This window comes from Anarhichas minor, unplaced genomic scaffold, assembly GCF_050575085.1.
Source record: "Anarhichas minor isolate MPS153535 unplaced genomic scaffold, ASM5057508v1 ptg000010l, whole genome shotgun sequence".
Lineage (NCBI taxonomy): Eukaryota > Metazoa > Chordata > Actinopteri > Perciformes > Anarhichadidae > Anarhichas > Anarhichas minor.
The window spans coordinates 7,753,313-7,771,271 of record NW_027466456.1 but is presented as its reverse complement, the minus strand read 5'-3'; the positions used below and the strand labels follow the sequence as shown (position 1 = coordinate 7,771,271).

The 17,959-nt window shown below is 44.6% G+C and overlaps 1 protein-coding gene across 4 annotated transcripts in view; it reads right to left on the bottom strand.

Moving 5' to 3' along the window:
• insrb (insulin receptor b) overlaps positions 1-17,959 on the bottom strand; it is a 73,055-nt gene that overhangs the window by 53,698 nt on the left and 1,398 nt on the right. The window contains exon 1 of one of the 4 annotated variants that reach the window (XM_076087986.1): positions 17,659-17,952. The exons of 2 other annotated variants lie outside the window; for them this stretch is intronic. Coding sequence is in view for 1 of the 2 variants with exons in the window: in XM_076087984.1 (XP_075944099.1) it covers positions 10,638-10,689 (52 nt within the window). In the remaining variant the exon portion in view is untranslated. Of the gene's footprint in view, positions 1-10,637; positions 11,468-17,658; positions 17,953-17,959 lie in introns of those variants that run through there. One more of the 4 variants, XM_076087984.1, reaches the window with a different exon arrangement.

Genomic DNA, 17,959 nt, shown 5'->3' with positions numbered 1-17,959 from the left:
AGAAATGAAGCCTGGAAGCTAAATGCTTATCCATGCTCATTCATACTCTTTAGCTGCTGAACACTGGCACACACACACAAGCACACATTTGGACCAGTAAATGCACGCGCACGCGCACACACACACACACACACACACACACACACACACACACACACATAGTTACTAAAGGAGATGTACAGAAAGAAAAGGCATGCTGCTGTTGCTTGCTACAAATGATAAGACGCACATTGCTGCTTTATGATGTTTGAGCAGGTTGTTAAAATGAGAGGAACATTTGCATAAATGTTGCGGTGTCAACACACCCATTTCCACTCAGTGAACACACTCATTAAAACTACAATGGTTAGTGGGGAGACATCTAACGCTAATTCCTATCGCATGACTTTAAGCTTGCATGTACCGTACCAACCATACGACCAGCCATTACGGCCCAAGACAGATGGTTCTGGTCAATAACCAACACGCGAAAAGATTAGATGTAAATGCAATCTGGTAATGAAACGTGTTTCCACTGCGTGAAACAAAACAGACTACTTCTCTCAGTCATTTATTTCATTACGATTTCAATACTGAGAGCAATAAAAACCAGATTCATTTGTAAAAACCAAAACAATGAAAAGCAGCCTGAGCTGATGCATGCAGGGAAAAATGAGTCTCCTATCACAGAAGTCATCTTATGGTCTCCATTTAGTCTGCTGCTTTCAAATCAATGATACAGACACGCCTACTAATCACACACTGCGAGGGTCTTCCATGCATCTTGGTGGTGTGAACCCCACCTGCTCTCCACCTTTTTCTTATATTCCCCATTTATTATGCTCAATCCTTTGCTACCACTTTGCACACACACAAAATAATCAATGGCACTACGGCATCTTGAAATAGAAAAAAAAAGTCAAAATTGATTGCAGTGGACTAACTTGTTTCCATTGAGTTGTTATTGACTGTCCTCATTTCCCAGGTGTAAGCTACCTATTAACTTCTCATTCTGTTAAAGGTCAGCGAGACAAACATGTCAACAATCCAGGTGCAGACTCTGACCAGCAGCACATCAATGGAGTTTGAGTGACTTCTTGAAATGGATAGGAGCCAATAAAGCCTGTAATCACTGCACGGCCAAATAAAACCGTGTTGTTTACTACAACCGCATGTTGGCAGTTGGGGGGAGTTAGGCAAGCGTGGACTGTGGACTGTTAAAAGTCAAACTAAGATATTAATTAAACGGTCAGAAGGTATTTCACTAAGTGTCACTTGTTTGTACCTTAGAAACAAATGTCTGGATCAGAAAAAAGTTAGATTTTGATTGAAATATCCATGCAAAGTATCGATGTTTCACAGCATTTGAAGCTTGAGAATGTGTAAATTAGTTCCTGCTTTTTCTGTGAATGTGTCTGATACAGTAAAATAACTTGACAATGGACTAGTCCGTTTAATCCCAAAAAACATTCAAACTGAAGAGAAATATACACATAATAGCGAGACTGAATGTCTTTTTCAAACGCAGCCGGGCATGTCAATAACAGTCAACTCATTTGACACGGTGACAAAAATTTTAGGATAAAAGAAATTGTGCCGGTGAGATATTAAACAGTAGGTATTTACTCGTCTGTACACAGGTGAAGCCATCCTGTTAATTATTCAGTGTTACACCGAGTAGCCAGTAGTCGACTGGACATCCAAATGTGTTTGTGTTTTGTCACATGACCCAACTGGAAAGACCTGAACCCGACCAAAACCACAACTGGACAAGCCTAGATAAACAGTCAACAGCTGCGTATAGCAATATGACAGCAGCAGTGCACACGAAGTTCACCAAGATTGTAAAAACGAAATGAAAGTGTATCAGAATATTTACAAATGCATGAGATATAAGTGATGCAGGACTGTTCTGGACACAGATCCCGGGGTCAGTGACCCCAGATTGGATGAAAAAGTTCCCAAAACAACGCAGCAGAGCTTGTCTCTTGATAAGTAGTCCGTCAATATCTCTCTAAACAGCAAGAGCTCCGTAATAAAGTGCCAAAATAGATTACAAATAAAATCTACAATCAAATAAAACTCGACGGTACATTTTTCACAAAAAATCTACATATTCATCCATTTATTGTCAGACAGCAACAAGTGGACACAAGATCATTGCCGTCCGTCGTTCACGTGTACTAAAATGACCTCTATCGACCGAAAAACGATCAGAAAACAGTTGTTTGGACAGAAAACATTTACATTCAAACGTACCCACGTTGATGTGGACGTGGCCAATGCCAGCTCAACTTTGCACACTTCCGACTGCAGCCGGCTTTACCAGCAGCCAAAAAACAACTCATAAAATAAGACAATAAAACAATAGCGGTTGTTAAGAATCTCATCAGATAAGGAAAGAGTTTGAAACAACAGCTACTCATTCACACAATCTAGCAACGGGCCGCACCCTCTTTATTCGACACATACTGTGTCAGAAACGAAAACACCAAAACACACTTCTTCCTCCACTGTGTGTCAGTCGGTGTTATTCCCGGTGATAAGAGCAACCTTACACCTCTCAGCCCCGCCTGCCTTATCTCCGGGACACATCAGGCCTACAGGCCACCCACTCGCTGTCAGCCTGCAGTACTAACCGGATACCTATTGTGCAACACGGCAGCATAACAAACTACGTTACGCAACAGCAACAGGGCCAGGGTGCAACTCACCTCTGCCCACAGTGATCTTCAAGAAAACACCAAGAGGACACAAACATGACCTTTTTCATATTTATCGTACTTTTGAGAAATGTGTTAGTGGAAATGTGGTCTCTCTCTCTCTTCACGCGGCGTGCTTACAGGCTTAGCACGTACAGTATGTCACGTCTGCTGTTGGAGAAGCTTTATTGACACAAAGAAATGTTAGCGGGCCACGAGGGGAAGCTGTACGCGGTGCTGCTGGGAGCTCCCTCCGCAAAATGGAGTCTTGTTTTCGACTGACAGAAAGGAGGGGGGGCGGGGGTTGTGTATGTGTGTGTGTGTGGGGGGGGGGGGGGGGGGTCGTGGGTCATCGGGGGGGCAGATGGGGAAGAGTGGAGGAGAAGGAGGGAGAGGAAAGGAGTGGAGGATGGGTTATGTAGTCTGGGGTTGGCTGCGAGAGCCACTGTGTCTTTAAAATAATGAGCTATCTCCTCCCTCTCTCTCCTCCCAGGTTTAGGAGCAGGGGGACACGGGAGAAGCAAAGAGCGCGAATAGGGAGATTGAGTCGGAGGGAAAGGGGGAAAAAAGGGGGTTAAGGGGGGGGGCAGAGAAATGATGGGAGGGGAGAGAGCGGGGTGAAAGTGTAACCTGAGCCCAGGCAGGAACGCAGGGTGACGTAAGGGACCTACAGGACGGTTGGTGATCACATGCATGAATGGAGGGCCGCTATGGGCCACTGTTACATGACACACACACACACACACACGCACACACTGAGGGGAGAGTTTGCTAACTATTGGCCATAATATCAACAAAAAGCGATGTTCGACTACTCAACAAATCCTAAACAAACTGAGCTCATGACTGGATATATAGGGGAGAGACAGAGAAAGAGGAAGACACCTGCTGCACCATTTTTCATGTTTTGTCATCTGAAGAAGGAAATTGTAAAACAAAAATCCTTTGACACAAAGACTATACTGTGAGCTGCTGTTTTAAGTTGCATTTGGACATAAACAGAGCTTTGTATAAAAAAAAATACCAAAAAAGTAGACAGGGGCGGGGGGGGGGGCTGGTTGGTGGACAATGACCGTGACCCCTGTGAAGCCCACCCTCCAACTGAGGACCACCCATAAGCAGACAGCTTGGTGCTCTCACTGGCTGTACAGGAGCTCTTAATTACAATAACAACCCAATCAGACGTTAATGAGCAAAGGGGGGGGGGGGGGGGCTGTATCAAAGCAGCGAATGGAATAACAGAGCACAGACTGGAACGTACTGTACCATACTGTGGATCTCTACAGGAGAAATGTGGGCCATCCACCCGCCTTCCCTGTCTGTTTGACACTTAATTTGGCAGCAGGAATGAGAAGAGGAGGACGAGGGAGGGAGGGAGGGAGGGAGGTGTCAGACAAACAGAAACAGCAGAGGGAAAACGCTGGGAGATAGAGCGAGGTGAATGAGTTTATATCCTCAATAGGAGATTTAAAAAAATAATAATTTTACATTAACATTTTTGAGGAACGGCATATTCAGAAATGTCACTTCTCCTGATAACGAACACGTGGAAAAAGATACCGTCTAGACATTTGCTGATGTGCGCTGCTTGGATAATTATGAGGTCTCTTCACACATTGCCGCTGTAACAGTAACTGAATAAATTGCCCAAAGTGTTCCACTGAAGGCCGGAGCTGCTGTTGGTCACACAAGGACCAAGGCATGTCATTTTAATATGATGAGAAGATTCAAAACACCGCCATCAACACTGGTCCATCCCTCCATACACAGTCAATAGAGCCGAATGCTACATGCCAGGACGGGATGGGGCTTAACAACACTGGTAAAAACAACAACATTGTAATCAATATTATTATTATAAGGGGACAACTCTTCGTTTTTTAAAGTATTTCTTTCATAAAAGTTAGACTCTACATAAGAGAATGACTGCGATGTGAAACCATTAACAAAATTGTAATTAAATGAGGCAAAATTATGTTATTAATAGGAAGCAATGACTGTTTACTTTGAGAAAATGCACTTTTGGTTATGAAAAGAGAATTTTTGATGGTCTAAATTTTCTGTCAAGCAATGAAATGGTTCCTTGGTGGTGAGTCTAACCCTCACCTCACTACCTTATGTTGATGCTGAAACAATATATTGTTCAGCCTTAAAATTTAACTTCAGCAGTATTGTTGCCACAACTTATGCAGTCCTGATGCTGTAACGGTCACTGACTATGCTATTGTGGCATAAGCTCACACACTACCCTGAAAGAGCAATACTAGTACAGGCTGCATGTGTGAAAACACATGCACAATACTGAGCATTTACATTATGTATGACCTGTTCAGTCCTTCTGCTTTCTGTGACGTGTCATTTGAAGATGTCAAAATGAACAACAGCAGGTTATGGCAACAGGACAGATGTTTATTACAAGTGCCATTCTGAAAAACAGATTTTCAACCCTGAAAACCTAACCTAAAAATAAAAAAAACGAAACGCTGTCGACACAATCCAGCCACAGTGTGAAGAAGCTGTGTGGTGGCAACTGAGAAACGCATGATGGTGATGATTTCGATTTTACAACAAAGCAAATCAGGGCTCTGTGGAATGGAAGACAGTGTGCTTGCAACAGTGTGATCATCCGTGTAACCTCTCTCCTTTTACGTCTTCTCCTTGCAGATATCTCTTAGATCACAGGAATAATCGTCCAGGGCGGCTCTAAATCTTAAGGAGTGTTTTGGCTGTTTGTAGGGGGTTTCCCCCCCCCCCCAATTTGCACCCATTCTAAGTCAGTCTAAAGACATCTGTTAAGATGTGTTGAGAATTACTTGAGCATGACCGGTGCAACTGAGGTCGTACCGATGTAACGACTATCTCCTGACAGAGAAACTGCCATCTCCACTATTCAGTGAGCGCCCACAGCTGCAGCCTCCGTTATAGTGTAGCTACAATTTCAGATGGATTCTTCTCTTATTTTTAGAGTTGTGCTCCCTGCAGAGAATTTAATATGCATCAACCGTAGCTGGCTGGCTGGCTGGCAGTGAGAAAGTGGATCACACTGGCAGTTTTTAGAAGGTGAGAGTGGAGCCCTCTGTGGCCTGGGTACCAGCCTGCCTCTCAGAGGGCAGCCTCGCGTTAGCTTAGCGTGAAACCAGACCTGTCCAGCGTGAAATCAGGTGGCAGCTAACTCTGGACGGTGAGAAGTTTCCTCTCGCCGTCAGGTTAGACGCACGTTGCCCCCGATGAGGTGATCTGCTGATTATAGATTTGTCAACAGATCAGTTGCTGAACAAACCCCCGGGAGAGAGAATATGCGGCCGCGGTGCCAAGTGGACTGCCAGTGGAAAAATGCATTTGTTTGTTGATATAGCTGTGGAAAGTCTTGAGAAGTAAAGCCAGCTCCCTGTGCGCCCACTGCCAAGCTGTGGCTTTTACAGTGAAAAAATGAGGCTGAGAAATTGCATGAGAGGCATTTTGATTAACATGTACCAACTTGTACCTCCAAAACAAAGAGAGTTGAGGACCAGAATAATAGTACGAGAGCCAAAGAGAGAGAGGGGGGGTGGGGGGGCAGTTTGAAGAGTGGAAATAATCTCAGCGTGCCATTAAATTAAGCCACACAAGAAATGTTTCGAAGACGACATCTTCTGTTGACAATAAGAGGGGGGAAATGACCGAGTGACACGACGAGCGAGGGTAGCGAACACGTGCGTCTTTACAGACCTGCACTTCCACATTCGAGGGCATCAGATAAAAGGTGGGGGAGGGGGAGGGGGGGGGGACTGAGCGGGGAGAGAGAGAGAGGGAGTGTGTGGGTTGGAGCACCTGTTCCTCCATTGCCTCAGCTTCCCATTGAGGAGCATGGCAAGGGGAGCCGGCCTAGCCTATTTATACACAACGCTGGGTCCCGTTACAGCTGTGGCACAGGGCCAGGCTGTGGCAGATTGAAGCGGGTAGAAAAGAGCAACATGCAGGCCCGGCGCTGTCAGATGGCTGGCCAAGAAAAGGGGGAGGCCTAAATCAGATCACACTGGTGACTTTGGCTCACCTCCTTCCATCTACCTTCCGGCACTGGCAAAGGAGAGAGGAAGGGGGAGGGATAGAGGGGGGGTTGGGGGGATAGGTGCAGACAGAGGGAGACAAAGAGAGAGGGAGGTCACTTGTTTTTAAAAACAGTGACTCACTATTTTCTACTTCCACCGAGCGTGGTATGACCTTGGACTCAAAGCTGCTAGGAGAGAGGAGAGGAAAAGACAGGTGTAGGAGGGAAGTGGAGGAAAAGGAGGCAAAAGAAACCGAATGTGTGCGGACAGCCCTGTTTGACATCCCTGGAGTCCAAACACTAAATATCCAGTGCATGCACACGCGTAGTCTGACGGAGAAACATGTCTCATGTCCATCGTACATGTGAGATGGACATGAGACGACCGATACTCTTTTAAATCTTCACATTCACATAAGGGCTAAAGTTTGCACATATTTTACAAGACAATTCTAATAAAGCCCGTCTCTATATCTCCAGCATACTGTTGCACCTCTGCTCTGACTCCATACTCAAAACCAGCAAACAAAAAGGCCAAGAATTTAAAACCCTCAGTCCACACGTAAAGCAGGTAAGATGCTCATTGTCTTTGTATCTGAGGTCTTTTCCTTATTGCCCAGTTCCTCATTCCATTTCCGGGTCTCTCTCTCTTCCTCCTTCCCTCTGCAGCACAGCACAGCGCAATTTCAACTTTTCTGAAAAGAAAGTCGCATAAAAGAACTTAGAACTGCATCACGTGGAACCCGACGTGTTCTGCTGTGACAAGATACAATGCAACCGCACGGATCTATTCAGTCCTCCTGCTGAATTCCATGACCCATTGTAACCGACGTGTTCAATGTTTAGAAAATAACTGGACAGCTGGCAAATACACAAACCGAGAAAAGAAAAATCTGAAAAATGCTGGCCACGCCTGACAAAACAGCTAAACCAAGCATGTTGGGGGGGGGGGCGCAGCATTCCTGACATACTCAAAACATTTGGAAACAGACAGAGGACTATGAAACAAGAGCAGGTAATCAAACGCAGGCTGGACTGTGCCGACGATGTAGTGCAAGACAGACAGACAGACAGACAGACAGACACACACACACACAGACTAGAGTGAGTAATACAAAAAACATCTGACGTTCCTTTTCATCTTCCCACGTTAGCAAGTGGAGCGCAGAGCGGCGTCTTGGTGTGGTGAGCCTCGGCCTGAGAGGGAGGCAGCCGGGGCTCGGTTCCTCTGCTTGACTTGCAGCCGCACGACAGCAGCTGCAGAGCCCGGCCCCACCGACGCTCTGATCCACAGACCATAGCTACACATGAGGCTGGACGAGCTACGCCTGCCTGGTGGCTGTGCCAAAAATCGGCGTCTTCAATCCCATATGGCTTTCGTTCTTCCTCAAAGAAGAAGAAAAAACAAATCAGCCCATCTGCCTGCTTTAGACCTCTACGTTTGAGCATTGGCTGTGAAGCTACATTTCCAATACTATCCTGCTTCATGTAGTGCTGCAGTGTGTGCTTTAGCCACTCGGCATTCAGACTGAAACAGAAAAACAAAAATCAAAGAGGAAGAGGGATTCAGACAAGGAAGGGAAAGTACGAGAGCTGTGATGGGACAGCTGCCCAAGCTGTAGCTCAACATGCTAACTCGTTCTTTTGACACCGAGTAGTTTTTACCTCCAGCTAAAACAGTTTAAGGGTTTAGTGGAGGTATTCCCTGTGTGGTGAATGGACGAGTGAGCTCATCCCAAGCGTGGCAAATCCTATTGATTTGGATTGCTGCAAGGCTGCCAACTCTGAGCCACTGCCGAATCCAAAATGTGAAGCAAAAGATGAAAAACACCCAGAGAGGAGGAAATAATTGGACTCTAACTGCCTTGAAATGAGACTGCAATTGTTTGTGTGTGTGTGTGTCAGAGAGAGGAGATAAGTTAACAAGCACAGGAAATAAGAAAGCAAGAAAAAGAGGCAGAAGCAGCTCAGGAGCAAACAGAGAGACGGGGGGGGGAGAGTTGACGAACTAAGACGGAAAAGAGGGAGAAGCAGAGGGGACGCTGGAGGGATGGAAAGCAGAGGGGCCAGGTCAGTTTAATGGCCCGTTTGTCTGCACTGTTAGACCACCAGCTCTCAGTGGCTGCTGCAGGAAGACCTCACACACACACATCACACCTCACTGCTTCCCTTTTTCCATATCTCTCCCTACCTCTACCTTTACTTTGCTCAGGCCTGTAACACACAGCTTTGGGAGTGTCCCCCCCCCCCTTCAATTTTAAGTCCAACCGAAATTAAGTTGTATTTATTTATTTTGGTCTGTTTCAGCATCTGCTGTGTAAAGCATTTGTCCTGTGATCTCCTTTCAAAAAATACTTTTGAAGTCAAATTTAAAACGACTCCCCTAGGTTGGCATTAATTCGATATCTACGTAGATAGATAGATGATTTTGAGCCAATAAAATGCGTTATAAACTATATAAATTACAGTCTTCCACTTCTTACGGACTTGTTATCATCACGCATGCAGCAGCAAAGTTCTGTCAACATGTTATCTATGAACATTTCGTCGTAGGATTTCGACTGTGAGCAAACATCCCCTCCGTCTGCTGTTTGTTTTTCCACAAAAACCCCTTCGCAGATTCCCAAAGACTTTAGATCACTGCCCTCCTCTGTTAGTCTTCAAGTGCAGGATATCCATGAGCATGCTAGGTATGGCATGGATAGTCAACAAATCACTCCGTTACCTTGCCTGTGACAGACAAGTCCCTGGAGGGGAGGGCCTGTGGCCACAGCGGCATTGTAAAATGACTTCCATTCATTACGCTGTCATTTAACAGCAGGGCATGATTCAATATGGGCCCTCTTTAACTGTAAGTGAATTAGGAATGCTTGATGCAGGCTCATAAACTAGGCGCAAGCTCTTCATCTCTCTCTCTCTGTCCCCTTTCACTCCGTCTTGGCAGGAGTCCCTCCAGTGTTTCCTCCCAGATGGAGGCTGCAGCATCAGCGTCACACTGGGACACTTCTTCCACTCCAGTCTGGCACTAAGTGTCGGTTTACCTCACTTCAAGAGCAGGACGCCTAATGGCCAGTTAAACATTGTTAAAGAGCAGAAAAGGGCACGTGAAGGACACACACACACACACACACACACACACACACACACACACACACACACAGCAAAACATGTGTCAACAATCCAATGAAAACTCGGTCTGACCTGAATGTTTTAAAGTTTCATGTTTTGCCATAATGCTTACATCTCTACTCAAATACTTTATTTTTTCCCAGTACATACACACACTCATAGACATCACATCCTGCTTTTACTCGAAAGAAAACTTGGAACGTGTATTTAAGATCTCTGTTTAAGAGCTTTGCATATGGAGTCCTAAAGGCATCCATATTTCAGTGACGATGTTGACTTTTTTGTTCAACGTGGTTTCAACCTGACAGTGAATTCACCTGTGCTGTAACCTCGCATGCAGTTTGGGGAGATTCTAATTTGCTGGTCTGGGAATCAATTTTGACAACCCGCTCTCTGACTGTGGTCTTTGCTAATGATTTCCAAAACTGTAAATTGCATTGCGTTGCAGTTTTTTTTTTCGAAAAACACTGTTCATTTCTGATAATCGATCTATTGAAATCCGTTTTTGAACTGCGAAAAGGTTGATTGTCCCAATATAAAGTAGCTCCATTGATTTGAACTAAATGTTTTCCATTTTGAATGAAACACTGAGCTGGAGGGATGTATTCTGGCATGTACCAGGCTGTTAGTGGGTTTGTTATTACATGTATCACTGCCAAAGAAAGCCACTGTTCAATAGATAAATCTCCCGAAAAGCAGAAACAAAACCAGCTAATAAAAATCAATTAACAGTTAATAAAAAAAAAAAACTAATAAAAATCATACAAGCATACATTCTGTAGTTGAATGATTGCATTTACTGCTTGGCCGGTGGTTTTGTGGGGCACGGCCAGACTCTCCATCTGGTTTCATGACTACGGTGGGTGAGATGGCGCAGAGGTGGACGGAGCAGTACAGTGGGCACACGAAAGGAACCCGAGAAGGGAGGTGCTCCGTGTGCCCTCTCTCTCTGTTGCGCAGGTGGTTTCCAGCTCCCTCTCTCTGTTGCGCAGGTGGTTTCCAGCTCCCTCTCTCTGTTGCGCAGGTGGTTTCCAGCTCCCTCTCCGTCTGCCGGTGAAATGCACCGATGGCCGTGTATGCTACTACGGTACATGTTGTGAAAGCAGAGGAGGTCTGAGGAGCGAACGGAGGGAAGCAGCGCTGCAGTTTGCCCGCCTCGAAGCAGGACTTCTGCGGACGCCTGTGATCGTCGGTAAGCACCGATCATGCAAAACTGACGAGCGGATCACAAGTGGCCTCATGGATCAATTAAAAACACGTTGTTATTGCAGTGAGGCTGGGAGTAGTAGGACTGAACTCTCATCAGGTATTGACAGACTGAAGATTCAGTGAGTTACTCCCACATAGTGCAGCACACAAACTGGTGTAAACACACACATATATATATAAATATATATACATATATAATATGCCACTACAGACTAAGTAATAATCCTACTTTCTGTAATCACACATTAAAAATGCGTGAATAAGTTAAATGTGAGTTAAATGCGGTGAATTTAGAAGTGTATTTATACAGAGGACGGGGGGGCATTGCACTACCAGCACATCTAGTGCAGTCACCATAGTAACCCATCTCAGGCTAGTTCATCAGGACAAAAACAGAGCCCCCCCCCCCCCCCCCCCCCCCACACACACACACACACACCTCCACTGAGCACATTACACATACAAACAGGAGTGCTCATAAAAAGGACACACAGACATAATCAGAAAGGTCCGTGTGACCGTGTGTTCACAGTGTGCAGGTGGACATGCTAAGCATCACTTAGGCCCAGCTGGAGCGAGCAAGCCTAATAAGAGAGGAGAAAGCTAAAAACAAAACGGGGTGGGAGAGAGAGAGAGAGAGAGAGAGAGAGAGAGAGAGAGAGAGAGAGAGGTGTCAAATGGATTGTGTTCACACCTTTAAGAGGTTTGAAAGAGGAGGCTTTCCCACCCCATACAGAGCGGGATTAGCAGGTGTGTGTGTGTGTGTGTGTGTGTGTGTGGAAGACGGGTCCGCAGGCTGTGCGCATCTGCAGTGTGAAAGAAAAACAAATCAGTGGATGTGAGAGTGAACCCTCTTACCCCTGAACGTAAAAGCAAACGAGGGGAGGGTGGGAGGGAGAATGAGAGATGGAGATGGGAGGAGACGGAGCTCCGGCATGAAGAGAGGGAGGGAGAGAGAGAGAGAGAGATACACCGCTGAGAGAGAGAAGGCCTGGACACAGGGGGAAGAAGAAGAGGGAGGAGAAGTTGTTGTCGTTAAAAAACAACTCCTACTGATTTCATTTTTTCACTAATGAAGTCTGTTATGCACATACAGTGCTATGAAAATAATTGTTTTTGCTCATTAAATTAGATAATTTTGCCTGAGGTGCAAACAACATTAAAAGACAATACTTTATTTCTTAGGAAGTTAGATTGACCGATATATTTGTTGAAATGGCAGAATAAAGACTTCTTAAAGAATATTCAATGTTGGCTCTCTTCATTTGAACTTTATTCATAAATGCAGTTTTTTTTGTTTTTATGATGTCAGAGTATAGAATTATGTCAGAGACGGACACGTTAACTGCTGCGACTGTTTCCCTCAAATTACAGGACGGTTTTGTAAACTGTAACCACCCGATTCCCATGCGACACAAACATTCAGCCTTCCTTCTCAAACGGATGCCGATAAATCTGGAAACACTTGTCTTACAATGTCCGAAAGTTTTCTTCACAATTGCTTACATAAAAAGTCTGCCGTCCACTGAAGTGCCATAACAAAGAGAAAAACACTTCCATCTCTTGTACTGGGCAGGCGTCGGCCAACTGAGCCAGCGGTTTGACATCATTTCTACCAGAGACATTTCCCCTGTTTGTGAACAGCTGTTTACTCAGCGAGGGGTTGAACAACGAACTGTGGAGGCAAAGCCAAGATGAAGACAAAAAGATGGACTTTCAAGCTCACTCACATTCGGACACGGACACGGCCAGTGTCTGGTCCTGCCTCCGAAAGATCGCTCTGCTGATCCTCACATTACAGCGCCAGCTCAACTTGGATTTTACTGTGTGGAGTCACCAGCGGTTTAAAATAGGGCCGAACCAAACAGCAACGAGGACCATCGCATCAGATAGTTGCAGCACGGCGTCACGGTGCTCTGTGTACGCGTGTTTGTGATCCCCACCCCCGACTCAACCACATTTCTGTGCAGTGAGAAGATGTTTACAAAAACAGCCACGGTTCTCTGTCGAGGAATGTGAGTCAGGGAGAAGGGCATCAGCTAAGCTACGCGTTGAAAACAACAACAAAAAGACTAATGATGGATATGACAAATTCCTTTGATCACTTTGTTGTTAAAAGACACTGAGTAGCTTGAACCAATTCATTCATTCATTTTCTAGATCAATTCGGCAACGACAAATAAGGCAATATGAATGAATGAGGTCTCTGGCTGAAGTTCTCACCATAGACATTGAGGTTTATGGGTTGTGTAGTTTGTAGACTAAAATCAGATACGAGGTAATATGTGGCTAAAAGAACCGATTAAAAGTCATTAAGACCAGACATAATTATCCAGTCGTCAGCATGCCTTGGCTGGTATATTTCTGCTTTAGTTGCCTATTTAAAGCTAGTTGAAAACACTGTATACGTTACCAATTATTTTCTTTACTTTCCAAAAGCTGAATTCAAATACTCCTTTTTAGACTTTTCCAAAGCGATGATAAAATGTTAACGTCGCTCTGGAGCGTCTGTCGAAAGCCGACAAAACTGAACACACCAGCAAACACACTGCTGGTCGGCTGACAAAACTGTGAATTGTGGCGGTGAAAAAGGTCAGGTTTGTGTTTTTCATCCTCCGATTGTGTTGTTGGGAAAGACAGCGAGGAACACAAACACAAGTGCAAGCTGAATGGAGAAAAAAAATGCATTGTCCAGTTAGGAGCAGTTGTAAGGGACACTTGGAAAGATAAGAGCAGAGGAGGAAGCACTTAGGAAAGACACCCCAACAGTTAATTTCCTTTAGCACTACATATTGCCTTCCTGGCCAACACTCAAAAAACGCAGCACACAGCTGGTGGAGTCCTCAGTTCATGACCCCCATTGTCTGCAGGCTCTGTGAACACGGACTACCCAAACGTACAATGGCAATCTGCGTTCAGCGGTACAGCTGCATTGTGAAAGCCGCCATTCTGCATGCAAGCCCATTAAAACATCCAGCAAAGGCTGTTCTACCAGCGCGGCGCGAGAACAACATGCATCACAGCAACAGTAAATCACTTCGGACTCATTTTGAATGTATACAGTATGTGTGAAATGACGTGTAGAAACATTAAAATGTTAATCATGTGGATTCAATGCTATGTTAACACATTCTAATTAGCGACAGGTGTGTTTGTATCTGAATTCTTCCCTAAACCTACAAGTCGTGTTGTGCCAAACCCTCAACATTGCCAATAAGCACTATTATGCTTCATTACCTGTGGTTAAGATTGTTGTGGGAGAAAATCTAAATATCAGTGGTGTGACGGACCGTCTACTGACGATCCTTAGCTGCCGATATTCAGTAAAATCATCGCTGATCGGCATTTAGTATCGGCGGCAAAAAACAACAACATCCATTGTGAACAACAGATCCTCGTAGGAATCGACAGGAGGAGAGCTAGTTAATGTTAGCTGTTGGCCACAGTGTTGGCCACAGTCCTGCGGGGCTAACACAGGTTGCATTGAGTTACATTATGATGCTTTCAGGCTCTATTCAGTAAAAATGGGCATTGGCCGATGGTAAATCATAGCGTTATCATGACGCGTTGAAATGTAATCTTGCAAAATGTAGTTTGTGGCGAGAAACTTAAATAAATACACTTTTATTAATGAAGGAGATGTTTTCACAGCAATATAAAATAAACATTAGAGAGATAAGCAGCTAATAATACATCATTAAATGTACTAATGACAGGATCTTTTAATCAAGAAATCAAGAAATATGTTAATAAAGATTTCTGCTGTGCTCAGAGGCCATTGTATCTGCCCAATAAAGCCCTCTGAGGTCTCCTTAAATAAAGTATTGGATTCAGTAGAGGGATTCAATTGTGACATTCTTTGCCTCAAACATTAAAGCTCGCTAACTTCGTCACAACACACATCGTGCAATTTGTCCATTTGATGAATTGGATGTTCGGTGGGTCAAGGGGGCCACTCGGGGCTCAGGGGCTAGTGCTAACATGCAGCTCACTCTTGAGCCTGCCCGCTCTGGTACACACTGTTCTCATGCATGACCAGCTCCTCCGGACGGACACACACACACACACACACACACACACACACACACACGGAAAACATACATTGCCCGGAAGTGGGCCGGTCAGGAGCTGAGAGATGAGATCCCGCAGACAGCACAGGGTGGCTGGGGTGCACACAGATATACGTGCAACACGCACACACACACACACACACACACACACACACACACACACACACACAGGCACCTACATGGTGGGCCACTTCAAACACATTCCACAGCACGCACAGCATTGTCGGAAAATGCCACTGTGCACTCCAGTGAAGAGAGCCCGAGAATCCAAATGGGCTACAGACAAACTCACGAGGACATCTCTAGTCGTCCTAATTTTCAAAATCAACACGTTACTCCACCGGCAGAGTCGGGAAAAACAACCATTCAACTGTCGGTCCTGAATAAATGAGACTGCTTTGGACATTTAGTTCACATCGTCGGGGTGGGAGATTCTTTAGGCTTTGCCGTCTGTGTGACTTACTTGATTTAAGAAGCATACAGACTGTGCAAAGCATACGTAACAACACGCATGCACACTACCCCTTTCCAACAGAGCTGTGCTTACAAGCCTGAGAGGAACAAGTAGGGGGCAAGGCTCCCAGTTGCACAACTTGTTTTTCGCGAGTTAGACCCGGAGACGGCTACTTACTTCAGAAAACTGCTGATGACTATGACAAACTGAAACAACCCAATCAAAATCCACAAACAGTCTAAAAGGCTTTATTACTTTCTGTAGAGAGCACTGAGCACAGGTTTGTATATCAATATGGCTTCCTCTTTCCCATGGCTGAGGTGGAGATGGCAGGCAGCGTGTGCATTCAGAATTAAATATTTCAAGTATTTTAGGCGTAAACAACTCAAGAGTGCCAAATATGGTCACTTCCCAGAGAATTGAGTGCATCAGGAAGCAGAAACAGCCAATGACATGGACCCCACTACCCGAGAGAAAGAGAGAGAGAGAGAAGAAAGAGGAGGAAGGAGGGGTACCAGCAGCCCTGTCTCGTAAGACCCCCTTTCAGAGGCCTCTGTTCTGTCTGCATACATGACCAGTGTAAAGGAGCCAGGACATTTCCTTTGAACCTGGCCGCTGGGAGCAATTTTTAAGTAATACAACTGAAAGTTTGAACAGCCTGAAACTTTAAATAACAAACAAATGAAATACAAGATACAGCAAGTTTATTAATGGTTTCATTACGCTTGTTCCCTAAATTTAGACTGATGTAACAGCTCATTTGCTCTACCCACATGTACCGAAACACTGTGTGGACTTGTGCAACACATCATCTAAAAACACTGAACACAAATCTCAAAAATACAAATGTAGGTCAAAGGTTAAACCGCTGATAAACCCAGTCAAGTGTTGTTTATTTAATTTGTATTTCGAATATTCTTTATTAACAATTAATATGTTTTCAATTGAGGCAAGCTGAGTTACCAGAAACTACCAACCACATGGTCAAATTAAATGTGTTATCTACTTTAATTAAATTCTCTCCCACTGTCAATACCTTTTTAAAAATATAACAAGATTGACTCATACAATTTGGTCTATTATTGTACTATTTATCCAATAGAGATCTACTTCAAGATTGTGGATGATCTTTATTTTTAAATATATAAACAGATTAAAAGTGTCTTTCCTTCATTATGTGACTGCTTTAACGATAAACACGTCAATTGAAAACAAAAAAAAATGATAAATGATCACTCCACTGGTGTTGTTATGGTGAGGTTATTAGGCCGTTTACAGCGGGACCATTATCTCCAGCTCCCCCTCTCTCTCTCTCTCTCTCTCTCTCTCTGGCACAGCGACTGTTTATGTTACTCGCTACGATCTAAAAACCCAATTCATTGATAACAATAATAAATGAACACCACCGCAGAAACGATATCCTCTGGCGAGGAAGACGCCCATGCCATGGTGCGATCTGTTCGAGAGCAATGTAGGCTAATCCACCACCTATAAAGAGACTTCTTAGCGTCGGCGGCTAATTTGTTTACGTTCAGGCTGCAGCAGCCGCGCGTGTGTGTGTGTGTGTGTGTGTGTGTGTGTGTGTGTGTGTGTGTGTGCGCGCGCGTTGTTTTCGATGCTGTGTCTGTCGCCATAAGAGGCCTAGCTGCGCTCACAGGGCCAATCCTGCTACTCCCAGTTTAGACTCGCTGCAGCAGACCACACTCGTCCAGTTACAGCGACTAATCTGGCCCTGGGGCTGGCGCATCCAACACAGGCCGCTGAAATATGTGTGTACCTTTAAGAGACGGCGCGAGAGAGAGAGGGAGGGGGGGGGGGGGTATTAATCAATAAATGTTACGCAGAAATATCAATTATTATAGCGCGGCTACGCAAAACGCAACGCCTGGAATTACTAGCCCCTTAATTAGACCCTTGTGAAACTTTACGCATGCGCCAGATTGAAGGCGAGAGCCTCGTGACTAAAATCGCAATCTTAATTGATGAAATAAAGAATAATAATAACCGTAGTGTTTTTTCGGAGCACCATTAGCCACGTTATATTCCACAGGGGACTTAATAATAATGTCAGTGATAAGACAAACTTACTTAAGATGTTCTAACAACATTCCTGTTGTAATTACAGAGTCTGTGTCGAGCTCTTTGGTATGTTTACGTTGTCTTCTTCATACTTAATGGTAGTTTGTCCTCCGATGGAGACACAATAATCATAAACTAATGTAGATTCTACACGTGTAAGTTCTCCTGGTATCACTTTGAGTAACAAATCATTAAATTGAGCTTTATTCTACATTTCTTTATATCAAATAAACAAGGAAACAGTGACAAATGTGTCATGACAGACATACAGCCACATTGATAGAAAAAATATTAAAAAATAAATACTTAC